Genomic DNA, 16,920 nt, shown 5'->3' on the forward strand with positions numbered 1-16,920 from the left:
CTCTAGGTACATCTACATCATCCTCCTATCTCACCAACCTACTGGCAGACGCAATGACTGAGCAACCTCCTCACAGAGAACATTCTCCTATATCATCTGAGAGGTAAGTGAAAACTGTAGTGTCTAGGTGTGAGGAAGGTACACTGATGGCCAGTAGTGGGGAGGAGACAACTCTAGGTACATCTACATCAACCTCCTATCTCACCAACCTACTGGCAGACGCAATGACTGAGCAACCTCCTCACAGAGAACATTCTCCTATATCATCTGAGAGGTAAGTGAAAACTGTAGTGTCTAGCTGTGAGGAAGGTACACTGATGGCCAGTAGTGGGGAGGAGACAACTCTAGGTACATCTACATCATCCTCCTATCTCACCAACCTACTGGCAGACGCAATGACTGAGCAACCTCCTCACAGAGAACATTCTCCTATATCATCTGAGAGGTAAGTGAAAACTGTAGTGTCTAGCTGTGAGGAAGGTACACTGATGGCCAGTAGTGGGGAGGAGACAACTCTAGGTACATCTACATCATCCTCCTATCTCACCAACCTACTGGCAGACGCAATGACTGAGCAACCTCCTCACAGAGAACATTCTCCTATATCATCTGAGAGGTAAGTGAAAACTGTAGTGTCTAGCTGTGAGGAAGGCACACTGATGGTCAGTAGTGGGGAGAAGACAACTCTAGGTACATCTACATCATCCTCCTATCTCACCAACCTACTGGCAGACGCAATGACTGAGCAACCTCCTCACAGAGAACATTCTCCTATATCATCTGAGAGGTAAGTGAAAACTGTAGTGTCTAGCTGTGAGGAAGGTACACTGATGGTCAGTAGTGGGGAGAAGACAACTCTAGGAACATCTACATCATCCTCCTATCTCACCAACCTACTGGCAGACGCAATGACTGAGCAACCTCCTCACAGAGAACATTCTCCTATATCATCTGAGAGGTAAGTGAAAACTGTAGTGTCTAGCTGTGAGGAAGGTACACTGATGGTCAGTAGTGGGGAGGAGACAACTCTAGGTACATCTACATCAACCTCCTATCTCACCAACCTACTGGCAGACGCAATGACTGAGCAACCTCCTCACAGAGAACATTCTCCTATATCATCTGAGAGGTAAGTGAAAACTGTAGTGTCTAGCTGTGAGGAAGGCACACTGATGGCCAGTAGTGGGGAGGAGACAACTCTAGGTACATCTACATCATCCTCCTATCTCACCAACCTACTGGCAGACGCAATGACTGAGCAACCTCCTCACAGAGAACATTCTCCTATATCATCTGAGAGGTAAGTGAAAACTGTAGTGTCTAGGTGTGAGGAAGGTACACTGATGGCCAGTAGTGGGGAGGAGACAACTCTAGGTACATCTACATCAACCTCCTATCTCACCAACCTACTGGCAGACACAATGACTGAGCAACCACCTCACAGAGAACATTCTCCTATATCATCTGAGAGGTAAGTGAAAACTGTAATGTCTAGGTGTGAGGAAGGTACACTGATGGCCAGTAGTGGGGAGGAGACAACTCTAGGTACATCTACATCAACCTCCTATCTCACCAACCTACTGGCAGACGCAATGACAGAGCAACCTCCTCACAGAGAACATTCTCCTATATCATCTGAGAGGTAAGTGAAAACTGTAGTGGTGTCTAGGTGTGAGGAAGGTACACTGATGGCCAGTAGTGGGGAGGAGACAACTCTAGGTACATCAACATCAACCTCCTATCTCACCAACCTACTGGCAGACGCAATGACTGAGCAACCTCCTCACAGAGAATATTCTCCTATATCATCTGAGAGGTAAGTGAAAACTGTAGTGTCTAGGTGTGAGGAAGGTACACTGATGGCCAGTAGTGGGGAGGAGACAACTCTAGGTACATCAACATCAACCTCCTATCTCACCAACCTACTGGCAGACGCAATGACTGAGCAACCTCCTCACAGAGAACATTCTCCTATATCATCTGAGAGGTGAGTGAAAACTGTAGTGTCTAGGTGTGAGGAAGGCACACTGATGGTCAGTAGTGGGGAGAAGACAACTCTAGGAACATCTACATCAACCTCCTATCTCACCAACCTACTGGCAGACGCAATGACTGAGCAACCTCCTCACAGAGAACATTCTCCTATATCATCTGAGAGGTAAGTGAAAACTGTAGTGTCTAGGTGTGAGGAAGGTACACTGATGGCCAGTAGTGGGGAGGAGACAACTCTAGGAACATCTACATCAACCTCCTATCTCACCAACCTACTGGCAGACGCAATGACTGAGCAACCTCCTCACAGAGAACATTCTCCTATATCATCTGAGAGGTAAGTGAAAACTGTAGTGTCTAGCTGTGAGGAAGGTACACTGATGGCCAGTAGTGGGGAGGAGACAACTCTAGGAACATCTACATCATCCTCCTATCTCACCAACCTACTGGCAGACGCAATGACTGAGCAACCTCCTCACAGAGAACATTCTCCTATATCATCTGAGAGGTAAGTGAAAACTGTAGTGTCTAGCTGTGAGGAAGGTACACTGATGGCCAGTAGTGGGGAGGAGACAACTCTAGGTACATCAACATCAACCTCCTATCTCACCAACCTACTGGCAGACGCAATGACTGAGCAACCTCCTCACAGAGAACATTCTCCTATATCATCTGAGAGGTAAGTGAAAACTGTAGTGTCTAGCTGTGAGGAAGGCACACTGATGGCCAGTAGTGGGGAGGAGACAACTCTAGGTACATCTACATCAACCTCCTATCTCACCAACCTACTGGCAGATGCAATGACTGAGCAACCTCCTCACAGAGAACATTCTCCTATATCATCTGAGAGGTAAGTGAAAACTGTAGTGTCTAGCTGTGAGGAAGGTACACTGATGGCCAGTAGTGGGGAGGAGACAACTCTAGGTACATCTACATCAACCTCCTATCTCACCAACCTACTGGCAGACGCAATGACTGAGCAACCTCCTCACAGAGAACATTCTCCTATATCATCTGAGAGGTAAGTGAAAACTGTAGTGTCTAGCTGTGAGGAAGGTACACTGATGGCCAGTAGTGGGGAGGAGACAACTCTAGGTACATCTACATCAACCTCCTATCTCACCAACCTACTGGCAGACGCAATGACTGAGCAACCACCTCACATAGAACATTCTCCTATATCATCTGAGAGGTAAGTGAAAACTGTATTGTCTAGCTGTGAGGAAGGCACACTGATGGCCAGTAGTGGGGAGGAGACAACTCTAGGTACATCTACATCATCCTCCTATCTCACCAACCTACTGGCAGACGCAATGACTGAGCAACCTCCTCACAGAGAACATTCTCCTATATCATCTGAGAGGTAAGTGAAAACTGTAGTGTCTAGGTGTGAGGAAGGTACACTGATGGTCAGTAGTGGGGAGAAGACAACTCTAGGAACATCTACATCAACCTCCTATCTCACCAACCTACTGGCAGACGCAATGACTGAGCAACCTCCTCACAGAGAACATTCTCCTATATCATCTGAGAGGTAAGTGAAAACTGTATTGTCTAGCTGTGAGGAAGGCACACTGATGGTCAGTAGTGGGGAGAAGACAACTCTAGGAACATCTACATCAACCTCCTATCTCACCAACCTACTGGCAGACGCAATGACTGAGCAACCTCCTCACAGAGAACATTCTCCTATATCATCTGAGAGGTAAGTGAAAACTGTATTGTCTAGCTGTGAGGAAGGCACACTGATGGTCAGTAGTGGGGAGAAGACAACTCTAGGTACATCTACATCAACCTCCTATCTCACCAACCTACTGGCAGACGCAATGACTGAGCAACCTCCTCACAGAGAACATTCTCCTATATCATCTGAGAGGTAAGTGAAAACTGTAGTGTCTAGGTGTGAGGAAGGCACACTGATGGTCAGTAGTGGGGAGAAGACAACTCTAGGTACATCTACATCAACCTCCTATCTCACCAACCTACTGGCAGACGCAATGACTGAGCAACCTCCTCACAGAGAACATTCTCCTATATCATCTGAGAGGTAAGTGAAAACTGTATTGTCTAGCTGTGAGGAAGGCACACTGATGGTCAGTAGTGGGGAGAAGACAACTCTAGGTACATCTACATCATCCTCCTATCTCACCAACCTACTGGCAGACGCAATGACTGAGCAACCTCCTCACAGAGAACATTCTCCTATATCATCTGAGAGGTAAGTGAAAACTGTAGTGTCTAGGTGTGAGGAAGGTACACTGATGGTCAGTAGTGGGGAGAAGACAACTCTAGGAACATCTACATCAACCTCCTATCTCACCAACCTACTGGCAGACGCAATGACTGAGCAACCTCCTCACAGAGAACATTCTCCTATATCATCTGAGAGGTAAGTGAAAACTGTATTGTCTAGCTGTGAGGAAGGCACACTGATGGTCAGTAGTGGGGAGAAGACAACTCTAGGAACATCTACATCAACCTCCTATCTCACCAACCTACTGGCAGACGCAATGACTGAGCAACCTCCTCACAGAGAACATTCTCCTATATCATCTGAGAGGTAAGTGAAAACTGTAGTGTCTAGCTGTGAGGAAGGTACACTGATGGCCAGTAGTGGGGAGGAGACAACTCTAGGTACATCTACATCAACCTCCTATCTCACCAACCTACTGGCAGACGCAATGACTGAGCAACCTCCTCACATAGAACATTCTCCTATATCATCTGAGAGGTAAGTGAAAACTGTATTGTCTAGCTGTGAGGAAGGCACACTGATGGCCAGTAGTGGGGAGGAGACAACTCTAGGTACATCTACATCATCCTCCTATCTCACCAACCTACTGGCAGACGCAATGACTGAGCAACCTCCTCACAGAGAACATTCTCCTATATCATCTGAGAGGTAAGTGAAAACTGTAGTGTCTAGCTGTGAGGAAGGTACACTGATGGCCAGTAGTGGGGAGGAGACAACTCTAGGTACATCTACATCAACCTCCTATCTCACCAACCTACTGGCAGACGCAATGACTGAGCAACCACCTCACAGAGAACATTCTCCTATATCATCTGAGAGGTAAGTGAAAACTGTAGTGTCTAGCTGTGAGGAAGGCACACTGATGGCCAGTAGTGGGGAGGAGACAACTCTAGGTACATCTACATCAACCTCCTATCTCACCAACCTACTGGCAGACGCAATGACTGAGCAACCACCTCACAGAGAACATTCTCCTATATCATCTGAGAGGTAAGTGAAAACTGTAGTGTCTAGCTGTGAGGAAGGCACACTGATGGCCAGTAGTGGGGAGGAGACAACTCTAGGTACATCTACATCAACCTCCTATCTCACCAACCTACTGGCAGACACAATGACTGAGCAACCACCTCACAGAGAACATTCTCCTATATCATCTGAGAGGTAAGTGAAAACTGTAATGTCTAGGTGTGAGGAAGGTACACTGATGGCCAGTAGTGGGGAGGAGACAACTCTAGGTACATCTACATCAACCTCCTATCTCACCAACCTACTGGCAGACGCAATGACTGAGCAACCTCCTCACAGAGAACATTCTCCTATATCATCTGAGAGGTAAGTGAAAACTGTAGTGGTGTCTAGGTGTGAGGAAGGTACACTGATGGCCAGTAGTGGGGAGGAGACAACTCTAGGTACATCAACATCAACCTCCTATCTCACCAACCTACTGGCAGACGCAATGACTGAGCAACCTCCTCACAGAGAATATTCTCCTATATCATCTGAGAGGTAAGTGAAAACTGTAGTGTCTAGGTGTGAGGAAGGTACACTGATGGCCAGTAGTGGGGAGGAGACAACTCTAGGTACATCAACATCAACCTCCTATCTCACCAACCTACTGGCAGACGCAATGACTGAGCAACCTCCTCACAGAGAACATTCTCCTATATCATCTGAGAGGTGAGTGAAAACTGTAGTGTCTAGGTGTGAGGAAGGCACACTGATGGTCAGTAGTGGGGAGAAGACAACTCTAGGAACATCTACATCAACCTCCTATCTCACCAACCTACTGGCAGACGCAATGACTGAGCAACCTCCTCACAGAGAACATTCTCCTATATCATCTGAGAGGTAAGTGAAAACTGTAGTGTCTAGGTGTGAGGAAGGTACACTGATGGCCAGTAGTGGGGAGGAGACAACTCTAGGAACATCTACATCAACCTCCTATCTCACCAACCTACTGGCAGACGCAATGACTGAGCAACCTCCTCACAGAGAACATTCTCCTATATCATCTGAGAGGTAAGTGAAAACTGTAGTGTCTAGCTGTGAGGAAGGTACACTGATGGCCAGTAGTGGGGAGGAGACAACTCTAGGAACATCTACATCATCCTCCTATCTCACCAACCTACTGGCAGACGCAATGACTGAGCAACCTCCTCACAGAGAACATTCTCCTATATCATCTGAGAGGTAAGTGAAAACTGTAGTGTCTAGCTGTGAGGAAGGTACACTGATGGCCAGTAGTGGGGAGGAGACAACTCTAGGTACATCAACATCAACCTCCTATCTCACCAACCTACTGGCAGACGCAATGACTGAGCAACCTCCTCACAGAGAACATTCTCCTATATCATCTGAGAGGTAAGTGAAAACTGTAGTGTCTAGCTGTGAGGAAGGCACACTGATGGCCAGTAGTGGGGAGGAGACAACTCTAGGTACATCTACATCAACCTCCTATCTCACCAACCTACTGGCAGACGCAATGACTGAGCAACCTCCTCACAGAGAACATTCTCCTATATCATCTGAGAGGTAAGTGAAAACTGTAGTGTCTAGCTGTGAGGAAGGTACACTGATGGCCAGTAGTGGGGAGGAGACAACTCTAGGTACATCTACATCAACCTCCTATCTCACCAACCTACTGGCAGACGCAATGACTGAGCAACCTCCTCACAGAGAACATTCTCCTATATCATCTGAGAGGTAAGTGAAAACTGTAGTGTCTAGCTGTGAGGAAGGTACACTGATGGCCAGTAGTGGGGAGGAGACAACTCTAGGTACATCTACATCAACCTCCTATCTCACCAACCTACTGGCAGACGCAATGACTGAGCAACCACCTCACATAGAACATTCTCCTATATCATCTGAGAGGTAAGTGAAAACTGTATTGTCTAGCTGTGAGGAAGGCACACTGATGGCCAGTAGTGGGGAGGAGACAACTCTAGGTACATCTACATCATCCTCCTATCTCACCAACCTACTGGCAGACGCAATGACTGAGCAACCTCCTCACAGAGAACATTCTCCTATATCATCTGAGAGGTAAGTGAAAACTGTAGTGTCTAGGTGTGAGGAAGGTACACTGATGGTCAGTAGTGGGGAGAAGACAACTCTAGGAACATCTACATCAACCTCCTATCTCACCAACCTACTGGCAGACGCAATGACTGAGCAACCTCCTCACAGAGAACATTCTCCTATATCATCTGAGAGGTAAGTGAAAACTGTATTGTCTAGCTGTGAGGAAGGCACACTGATGGTCAGTAGTGGGGAGAAGACAACTCTAGGAACATCTACATCAACCTCCTATCTCACCAACCTACTGGCAGACGCAATGACTGAGCAACCTCCTCACAGAGAACATTCTCCTATATCATCTGAGAGGTAAGTGAAAACTGTATTGTCTAGCTGTGAGGAAGGCACACTGATGGTCAGTAGTGGGGAGAAGACAACTCTAGGTACATCTACATCAACCTCCTATCTCACCAACCTACTGGCAGACGCAATGACTGAGCAACCTCCTCACAGAGAACATTCTCCTATATCATCTGAGAGGTAAGTGAAAACTGTAGTGTCTAGGTGTGAGGAAGGCACACTGATGGTCAGTAGTGGGGAGAAGACAACTCTAGGTACATCTACATCAACCTCCTATCTCACCAACCTACTGGCAGACGCAATGACTGAGCAACCTCCTCACAGAGAACATTCTCCTATATCATCTGAGAGGTAAGTGAAAACTGTATTGTCTAGCTGTGAGGAAGGCACACTGATGGTCAGTAGTGGGGAGAAGACAACTCTAGGTACATCTACATCATCCTCCTATCTCACCAACCTACTGGCAGACGCAATGACTGAGCAACCTCCTCACAGAGAACATTCTCCTATATCATCTGAGAGGTAAGTGAAAACTGTAGTGTCTAGGTGTGAGGAAGGTACACTGATGGTCAGTAGTGGGGAGAAGACAACTCTAGGAACATCTACATCAACCTCCTATCTCACCAACCTACTGGCAGACGCAATGACTGAGCAACCTCCTCACAGAGAACATTCTCCTATATCATCTGAGAGGTAAGTGAAAACTGTATTGTCTAGCTGTGAGGAAGGCACACTGATGGTCAGTAGTGGGGAGAAGACAACTCTAGGAACATCTACATCAACCTCCTATCTCACCAACCTACTGGCAGACGCAATGACTGAGCAACCTCCTCACAGAGAACATTCTCCTATATCATCTGAGAGGTAAGTGAAAACTGTAGTGTCTAGCTGTGAGGAAGGTACACTGATGGCCAGTAGTGGGGAGGAGACAACTCTAGGTACATCTACATCAACCTCCTATCTCACCAACCTACTGGCAGACGCAATGACTGAGCAACCTCCTCACATAGAACATTCTCCTATATCATCTGAGAGGTAAGTGAAAACTGTATTGTCTAGCTGTGAGGAAGGCACACTGATGGCCAGTAGTGGGGAGGAGACAACTCTAGGTACATCTACATCATCCTCCTATCTCACCAACCTACTGGCAGACGCAATGACTGAGCAACCTCCTCACAGAGAACATTCTCCTATATCATCTGAGAGGTAAGTGAAAACTGTAGTGTCTAGCTGTGAGGAAGGTACACTGATGGCCAGTAGTGGGGAGGAGACAACTCTAGGTACATCTACATCAACCTCCTATCTCACCAACCTACTGGCAGACGCAATGACTGAGCAACCACCTCACAGAGAACATTCTCCTATATCATCTGAGAGGTAAGTGAAAACTGTAGTGTCTAGCTGTGAGGAAGGCACACTGATGGCCAGTAGTGGGGAGGAGACAACTCTAGGTACATCTACATCAACCTCCTATCTCACCAACCTACTGGCAGACAGAGAATAGTCTTAGTTTTTTGTTTGAGAAATACTGCCATTGTTTACTCCAGATCCAAGCAGTCTGGAGAGACTGCAGCATTGAGCTTTTATACATAAGTGATTTTACATAATGCTACAATTGAGTGAATCTTTTCAAAATGCAATTTTAACTTGATGTATTTAGACAAGCAGTTTTAATATATTAGGCTTAATAAAAAAAATTGTGTACCGGTTAATGTTCATTATTGTAATATCTTGATATTCTCTCTCTAGCCGGTCAGACATGATCAAAATTGGCTCCAGTGGACACACTTCTGGCGACGAGCTGGAAACTACAACCTCCTCGGATATCGAAATCATCTCAAGGTAAGATAAAATGTTAAGCAGCATTATACTTTAAAAATCTGCTTCAATTATACATGCCAGTGTTAACCCATGTTAGAGATTTAATGTTACAATTCATTATTGGGAACTAAATTCTCTGATTTCAATTATTTAAGAATTATAGTTCTTCAGTATTATCCTACAGAAATAAAAAGTTCACAAAAACTTGCCATTTTCTCTTACTTGTTGAAACAAAGTGTTTTGTTAAAATATGGGATTCCTAAAAAAACTTATTTTTGTTAATATTTACAGTCCGACCCCCAACGGTGACAGTAGCAGTGCAGCTTCCAGACAGAGCCCCGCCAGACTTAGCTGTCGTTCTAAGATGAGCCTTGTAGCTGGGACATCTCATCCTGAACATTCTCTCAGTAAAGTTTTTGCAGCCAAAGTCAAAGGTAAAATGTTTATTGTTCTATTGAGCAAACATTTCAAGATGTTTTTTTACCTACTGTGGTTTTATATCAGTACTCAGTGTTGGGACTACAGTTGCGCGCTACTTTTTTTTGTAGCGTTAGCTGTAGCTACGCTACTTTTAAGATTTTGTAGCTTTAGCCGTAGCTAGCTACATTTTTAAAGTAGTTGTAGCGGAATTTTAGCTATTTTTCTCGGTACATTAACATTGATTGAGATAGTGTTTTTTATCACAACCTTACGTGAAACAGCATCTTTCAAACTGAGATTTAAAAAAAAATTAGGCCTACTTTCTTGGCTTCATACAGCTGGTCGCAGCCGTTTCATTACCTATTACAACGTTGCGTGGACATGGAAGCTATTATCTGAGTGTTATCCACATTTTTGGGTTTTATTTCCTTCATTTACTTGTATACTTGAATTATTCATCTTTGACAGAACTAGTCCTATAGATTGTGTTAGAGGAAATTTCCTGATGATGAGATTTAAGACATGCCTAGACTACATAATAATTGTAACGAAAAAATTTCCATATAACATGAAACTTACATTGAGAAAATAGCATAGCTTGCTCCGGCTAACAGCTCTTGTCAAGGACTATTCCTAGGCTAAGTTATGTTATTGGATTAATACGATAACCAAGTTCAATTAATAGGATATATCTGTTAAGTCCTCATAAGAACAAGCCTACTATAGCCAACTTGTCACAAAGCCAAGTAGGCCTACATGTTATTTTTACTTTAAAATTTTCAACATGTTTAAATTTAAAAGCCGATTTCAGTATAAGTTGCTGAATACTGTTTTCTGCACCAATTTGAACAAATTTTGCACCTGTTGAAGCACAATTTGCCATTATGCATAATGACAATAAAGGACGATTTCTTGACAATGAAAAGTGTTATTCATAGAACAAGTAGGTGCAAATCTTGCTTAAGTAGGTGTGATAATTTCAGGGACGTATTTAAGTATCTGCCGCCTCTAGGCAACAAAGTTTGCCGCCGCCCCTCCCGCTCCCACTTTTCAACGCACTCCCCGACCTCACTAATATCACCCCAATGGCCAATGCATGCCCTGTCAGCTGGTTTTGTGGAAAAATAATCAGTAATATTGCATGCGGCATCAACAAATTTAATGACTTTTCACCACACTATGATGTTTTTAGCTGTTTTACATGCGTTAATTGGTGGCTGAAAGTTACGTTTTGCTGGCCATGCCAGCTGTCATCGTCATTTGGGGACCGACCTGGTTCTTACATCCCTAGGGCCGCAAAATCAGCTGATTACTTACTTTTTTAAACATGTATGCATATTAAATACACAATCAGTATCCATAGCATTGCAATAGAATTGTTTTATTGTCACCGCTGCCTAACAACTATTTATTTTAATTTTTGCTGATTCCTCAAATTATTTCTTCACAAAACCTTAAAGTTCTAGTTGTGTTGACTATCAGTGTGCATCATTATTGTGGTGAATTAAGCTCATGCTAGTGTGGAAAATGGCGTTCGTACCACGGACTGAAATGGTTTTGCAGCTCTCGATCGTTTTAGGTTGACTTCGTCTCGAACCTAAAAACTATCTCGAGCCGGCGAAACCTCATTTTCGGCCCTAGGTAAGAAATATACTATTTCGACCCCTTTTAACGGATGTTTTTTGTGCCGTTTTTTGCAAAACATTCTGAGTTGGATAGGCCTATACGGAAGGCACCATTTTTTTAAAAATCTAATCAGTATTTTTACAATCCCATTTTGCGGCTTTAAACGGCACACAAAATCGTCTGTGTACAATAGTTCTTATTACGCTTTTCATTGAACACTATTAATCAGATCCACTTGAGAGACGTGCTATTGGCTTTGATTTGAAATGAAAGAAGTATGTTTTCTTAAACTATTTTTTTCTTACAAAAAGCACATGAATCGCAAAGAAAAATTAGGTACTTTTACTGAAAGAATATTAAATAATTTTAAGTTAGTTAAGTTTGGTACAGTGGTAAGTATTTAGTTCACACTTTCCTTCTTGATTTTAACCTAGCAAAAGAATCTTTCAGCTATAGTGCTGTCGCTGCATAGTGGTGTATGAAGTAAACAGAAGGGAGTGTTTTCTACGTTTGTCAATACATAGCGGCCGGCACGGCGACCCGCTCCCGCGGCGAGCATGTCCGCCAGACCAATAGGGCAGCACGGACAACTCTACACATCTGTGTAATAAACTATTGACGTTTGTTTGACTTGGATGCGTTCTGAAATAGTTGTATACTTAATCAAAATATTTTGCCGTTTCAAAATTAATCCAAATAAATTATTTGCTAAATTTTTTTTAGATTAAAACTTTGTTTTTTTTATTTTTTTACCCTCAAAATTTTGCCGCCCCTAAAATTTGCCGCCCTAGGCGGGCGCCTAGTCCGCCTATTCGGAAATATGTCCCTGGATAATTTGCACACTCTCAAATAATCAAAACTATCCGAACCATTGGCCGCTTATACTAGGTGGGCCTTCCCACCAAATCTTTTGAAAGCAGGTGAACTTCTCATTAGCTCTGCCAATAATGGTACACCCAACACCCAACACCCCAGCACAACAGTTCTAAGCTCGTTTTCTAAGTTGCTCTCAGGCCAGGCACAGTTTTCAAGCTCACAAGTATAATTGCTAGTGAGATATTGTTACATTATTTTTCTCTTTATCAGATGTTGGAATAAAAAGAGTTTGAAACAAAAAGTAGGCGGAGGACCACTACTAATTATATTAATAATTATAACTGTGCCATCGACATTAATATTGTGCCTGTTTTGAGTGTTATATTTTTATTTGATTAATTACTTGCAATACTATCTTGCCTATTGAGAGTGATGATTTATATACAAATTCATTTGTGTTTTAGGACACCAAAGAGAATTATCCGAGGCCTCTAGTGGAGGTTCTGATGATGGTTCAGAAGTTGATAAACTACTCAAGGTGATATTCCAAGAACTGATACTATAAAATGTAGTTTAGTTTAGTACATACACTCTTCCAAAAGTTGTTTACAGTTTTGCTTTGGTCATTAAAAATCTTGTATTTGCTTAACAGGTTCACTACCAGCTGTCGCACTCCACTGTACGTAAGGTCTCCAGACACCCGGTAGTGAATGTGTTAAAAAACATCAGAGTTTTCAAGAATTTTTTGTGAGAGTTTAAAAATTTTAAGACTAGCCTATAATTTATAACTTAGATATTTACAAATTATTGTCTCTCAAAATACATCCAGTTAGACGTTCTTAACTCATTTATTTCTGTTTCCTTTCAGCGTATTTCAGAAATGACGGAAATCTTGGAAGTGAGGGAGGCCAAGTTGATAGATCTCAGCAGATTAAACTCAGACCTTCAAGAAACAAACGGTGACCTCAGGCGGTAAGTTGCATGGTTTAAGTTAATAATGTTTCATCTTTTATGGTTAGAAGCAAATATCACTTGTAAATGCTGGGGTAATTAATTTATGTAGGTACATTACTACTTATTTGGTCATTTGGCCAAGTTACTAGAAAATAGAAATAAAAAATATTTTATTGAAATGAAATACCGTATGTAATTTAAAATGTATGAGTCATTTGTATTTTTAACAATAATTACACCTTACGTTCATAATTTGTATTCACCATTATCGAGACTTGATTCACTGCAATCTGAGTATAAGATTTTAAAGCAATTTCTTTTTTTTTATATTCATGTTACAGTAGAGTCTCGATTATTCAACCTTCCTGGACAATCATCAGTCACGTCGTCATCTTGAACATATTCTGCGATCACGGTACCACCCTCAACATGCCCCACGCTTGTCCATTGTTGTAGGATGGTCAACACATCCTGTGATAACGGTGCCATTGTCAACACGTCTCACAGTCATGGGCACCATATTTAACATTATCCGCAATCAGGGCACACTTGTCAATATGTTCCACGCTTGTGGCACAATCATCAACATATTCTACAGTCACGGCGCTATCTTCAACATGTCTTGTGGTCACGGCGCCATCTTCCGCTATTACGACACAATTGTCAACATGTCCAACGCTCGCAGCACGATCCTCAACTCGTCCCGCGGTCACAGCGCCAGCTCGAATATAGTTTTTTTCTATTTTATTCAATTTTTTTGTTATTTGACCTCGTCACGTCCGATTTAGGTTGGATAATCAAGACTCTACTGTATTTTTGTAAATTTATTGAATTAGCTGTCTCGTTACTTTGGCTGAACTTAAAAAACTAAGTAAAAACTTGTTTAAAACTGTAGTTTTTGTTGAAGAGTTTTACTGAAAATATTGAAAACAAATCATTGAAATGGATGATTGAAAAACACAGCTTTATTAAAAATATTTATCTACTCAACTCCTAGTATTTACTAGCTAGTATTTACTATCAACCCTAATCACATTCCAAATTAACCACAGGCTTCCCTAGTCATTTTAAAAGTGCTATAAAATTCAATGAAAACCATAAGATTGGTAATTTCTTAAATCGGCAAATTATTGCTATTGCTATACTTGATGTGACAACATATTAGTAACAATTTTTACAGTCAGCTTGAAAGCGGTCTACAGAAACAAGATGTAAGCGAGTTGAGTGAAGAGTTTACTCAAAGGTTGGCAGCCTTGGAGCGGAAGTTCCAGCAAGCGATACGTGACAAGGAACTTCTACGGAAACAGCTTGAGGTATGATCATAGAATTGAGTTTTTTCATCAGTAGTAGGGAGATGTATTGTTTGTAAGTAACATAAAGTGCATGGGATTAGATGTGAGAGTAGGATTGGGATTTTCATTAGGTTAATTAAAATATGCAATCTGTGCACGGGCCCCCTCGATGCTCTTAAAACCTGTTAAACATTTTAAATTAACTTCTCCTTATATCCCACAGCAAGCCCGTGCGGCAGCCGCAGTTGCTGAGGAAGAAGCAGAGAAGGACCAGGTGATCTCAGACTTACGTGCCGAGGGAGAGAAACTCAGCAAACAACAGCTGGCACTCAACAACATCATCAAGAAACTACGAGCCACTGAGCGGGACAATCAGAAGACTATCAGCTCCTTGAAGTAAGAGACTGAGTGCTTTTAAATGGTTAAATCTAGGTTTATTTTACATTATTTTAAGCTCTTTCAGCTGCTTTTAGTGATGCCCAAAAACAAACAGAAAACAACAAGAAGTGTCTGGAGTGTCTGGAAGTTTCTGGAACCGAAGCAAAAACTTAAAATTAAAATTATTAATTGTTGCAATCTAAAATTGTAATCGGTAATTGTTGTTTTGCAAATACAGTAATACTATCCATATATGAACTTATAAATAAGGATTTATATTTAAATGGTCTCAAATAAACAGTTATACTAACTATATATGAACTTACTAGCAGAGTACCCGTCCTTCGTACGGGGTTGGAATATAAGTATAAAATGCTTATTGCAGTTATACTCAAGCTTTGCGATTGCAATAAGGGAGGACACAGTTTGATAAAATTTGCTTTTTTAAATTTACAGTATTCTATAGTATTACACATCTACCATAGCCATAATGTTCTACCACTTCACCTAAACAATTGAGAAAAATAAATTATCAACAATTCGCAAAATATCACAAATTATTCATGAAATGAAAAACATAAACATAACTGTAAACAATCCTACTTTGACAGTTCTCATTGTGAATCACAGTTTTTTGTTGGTGCTTAGTTCAAATCAGCTGTTTTCATAAATGCAAAAAATATAGTGCTGCACCCTGTTGGTAAATCTTATAACTTTTTAATGCTTTTCCATATCATAGAACCAACTTTTTTAGTTGAAACAGCTGACTAAATTCTTTAATTAACTTTAATTACCTTTAATCATATTTAAAGGTAATTAAAGAATTTAGTCAGCTGTGTACTCATAAGGTTAACATGGGGAATTACAGAGCCACTGGGGCGGAGCCCAAAAGGATTTTTGAGATGAATTTGCCTATATGTTAATCGGGAATGTAAGCTATCATCATGCCAAATTTCGGCCCAATCCGTCCAGTGGTTTATGCGTGATTGAACTTCAAACACACAAACTTTCACATTTATAATATTATATTAAGATAAGATAAGATAAATAAGGATTTATATTTAAATGTGGTCCCAGATCATAGGAAACTTCAGGTTTGGTAGTAAATCCCAGCATGACAAGAATAAACATTTAAAGACTAAAACCTTTTACCATGATAGAATTAGACATCCCATTCACCATGTTAAAACTGTGACAACTTGCTAGTTTTAAAATAAAAGCGTAGTTAAATTGAAGCACAGGTAGAGCGTGCTGAGGTCAATAATTAGTTGTTTGTATCCAATCTACCAACTTTTTCACCAACCCAAACTGAAAAGAAATCTTATTGCAAAGCAAATTATCACATGTTATTAACTGAATAGAAACTTCTACCCTCCTCGTGCTTGGTCCCCACAATGCAGTCTACTTCAGTACCCAACAGCCAGAACAACTCTTAACATTCTAACAGTCAGGCTTTTACAGGGAACAATTAGAAGAATGTACACAAGAAGTGGACAGAACAAAGAAGGCGTTGTCAGCCAAGCAGGATGTAGAGCGGTCACAGATAGAAGCTGTGCATCAGCTGACGAGGACCAACAATCAATTAGAGAATCAGCTGACTCAGCTACAGTCCCAAGTAGAAAATCTGACTTCAACCATCGTGTCTCTGCAAAAGTATGTAGACAAGTTTTTTACATTTATTTTACTCTAGAAGGGTTTTTTCCTGTTTTGTAAGAAAAAAGTTTGTAAAAAACCCATTTAATTGGTTATAATGACCAGTTAGTTTATTTGTTTTGATAGCTAAGGATTATGTAAGCTATGGAATGGAATCCATTACATTTTATTTTAGGTTCTCAATTTGTGATGTAATGTGGGAGAGGGATTGAAGAGCTATGATAGCCCAAATTTGTTGAAAATTAAAATTATACTCAGGTCGATGTGAAGTTAGTGTTGCAACATTGACACCAACAACAAAAACAATTTTACCGTGCAGTCATAATTAATGAAACG

At 41.7% G+C, this 16,920-nt stretch overlaps 1 protein-coding gene across 1 annotated transcript in view; it reads left to right on the forward strand.

Moving 5' to 3' along the window:
- Positions 1–16,920, forward strand: part of LOC129003274 (serine-rich adhesin for platelets-like) — a 45,065-nt gene that overhangs the window by 16,676 nt on the left and 11,469 nt on the right. The window contains exons 14-48 of the mRNA XM_054431565.1: positions 128–274; positions 470–616; positions 812–958; positions 1,154–1,300; positions 1,496–1,642; positions 1,841–1,987; positions 2,183–2,329; positions 2,525–2,671; positions 2,867–3,013; positions 3,209–3,355; positions 3,410–3,526; positions 3,722–3,868; positions 4,064–4,210; positions 4,406–4,552; positions 4,748–4,894; positions 5,090–5,236; positions 5,432–5,578; positions 5,777–5,923; positions 6,119–6,265; positions 6,461–6,607; positions 6,803–6,949; positions 7,145–7,291; positions 7,346–7,462; positions 7,658–7,804; positions 8,000–8,146; positions 8,342–8,488; positions 8,684–8,830; positions 8,882–9,001; positions 9,374–9,466; positions 9,737–9,879; positions 12,772–12,845; positions 13,176–13,279; positions 14,442–14,574; positions 14,777–14,949; positions 16,393–16,584. Of these exons, the coding sequence (XP_054287540.1) occupies positions 128–274; positions 470–616; positions 812–958; positions 1,154–1,300; positions 1,496–1,642; positions 1,841–1,987; positions 2,183–2,329; positions 2,525–2,671; positions 2,867–3,013; positions 3,209–3,355; positions 3,410–3,526; positions 3,722–3,868; positions 4,064–4,210; positions 4,406–4,552; positions 4,748–4,894; positions 5,090–5,236; positions 5,432–5,578; positions 5,777–5,923; positions 6,119–6,265; positions 6,461–6,607; positions 6,803–6,949; positions 7,145–7,291; positions 7,346–7,462; positions 7,658–7,804; positions 8,000–8,146; positions 8,342–8,488; positions 8,684–8,830; positions 8,882–9,001; positions 9,374–9,466; positions 9,737–9,879; positions 12,772–12,845; positions 13,176–13,279; positions 14,442–14,574; positions 14,777–14,949; positions 16,393–16,584 (4,941 nt within the window). The remainder of the gene's footprint in view (positions 1–127; positions 275–469; positions 617–811; positions 959–1,153; positions 1,301–1,495; positions 1,643–1,840; positions 1,988–2,182; positions 2,330–2,524; positions 2,672–2,866; positions 3,014–3,208; positions 3,356–3,409; positions 3,527–3,721; positions 3,869–4,063; positions 4,211–4,405; positions 4,553–4,747; positions 4,895–5,089; positions 5,237–5,431; positions 5,579–5,776; positions 5,924–6,118; positions 6,266–6,460; positions 6,608–6,802; positions 6,950–7,144; positions 7,292–7,345; positions 7,463–7,657; positions 7,805–7,999; positions 8,147–8,341; positions 8,489–8,683; positions 8,831–8,881; positions 9,002–9,373; positions 9,467–9,736; positions 9,880–12,771; positions 12,846–13,175; positions 13,280–14,441; positions 14,575–14,776; positions 14,950–16,392; positions 16,585–16,920) is intronic.

This window comes from Macrosteles quadrilineatus, unplaced genomic scaffold (genome assembly GCF_028750875.1).
Source record: "Macrosteles quadrilineatus isolate MER2022 unplaced genomic scaffold, UCM_ALF_1.0 Scaffold_9__3_contigs__length_116548681, whole genome shotgun sequence".
Taxonomy (NCBI): Eukaryota; Metazoa; Arthropoda; class Insecta; order Hemiptera; family Cicadellidae; genus Macrosteles; species Macrosteles quadrilineatus.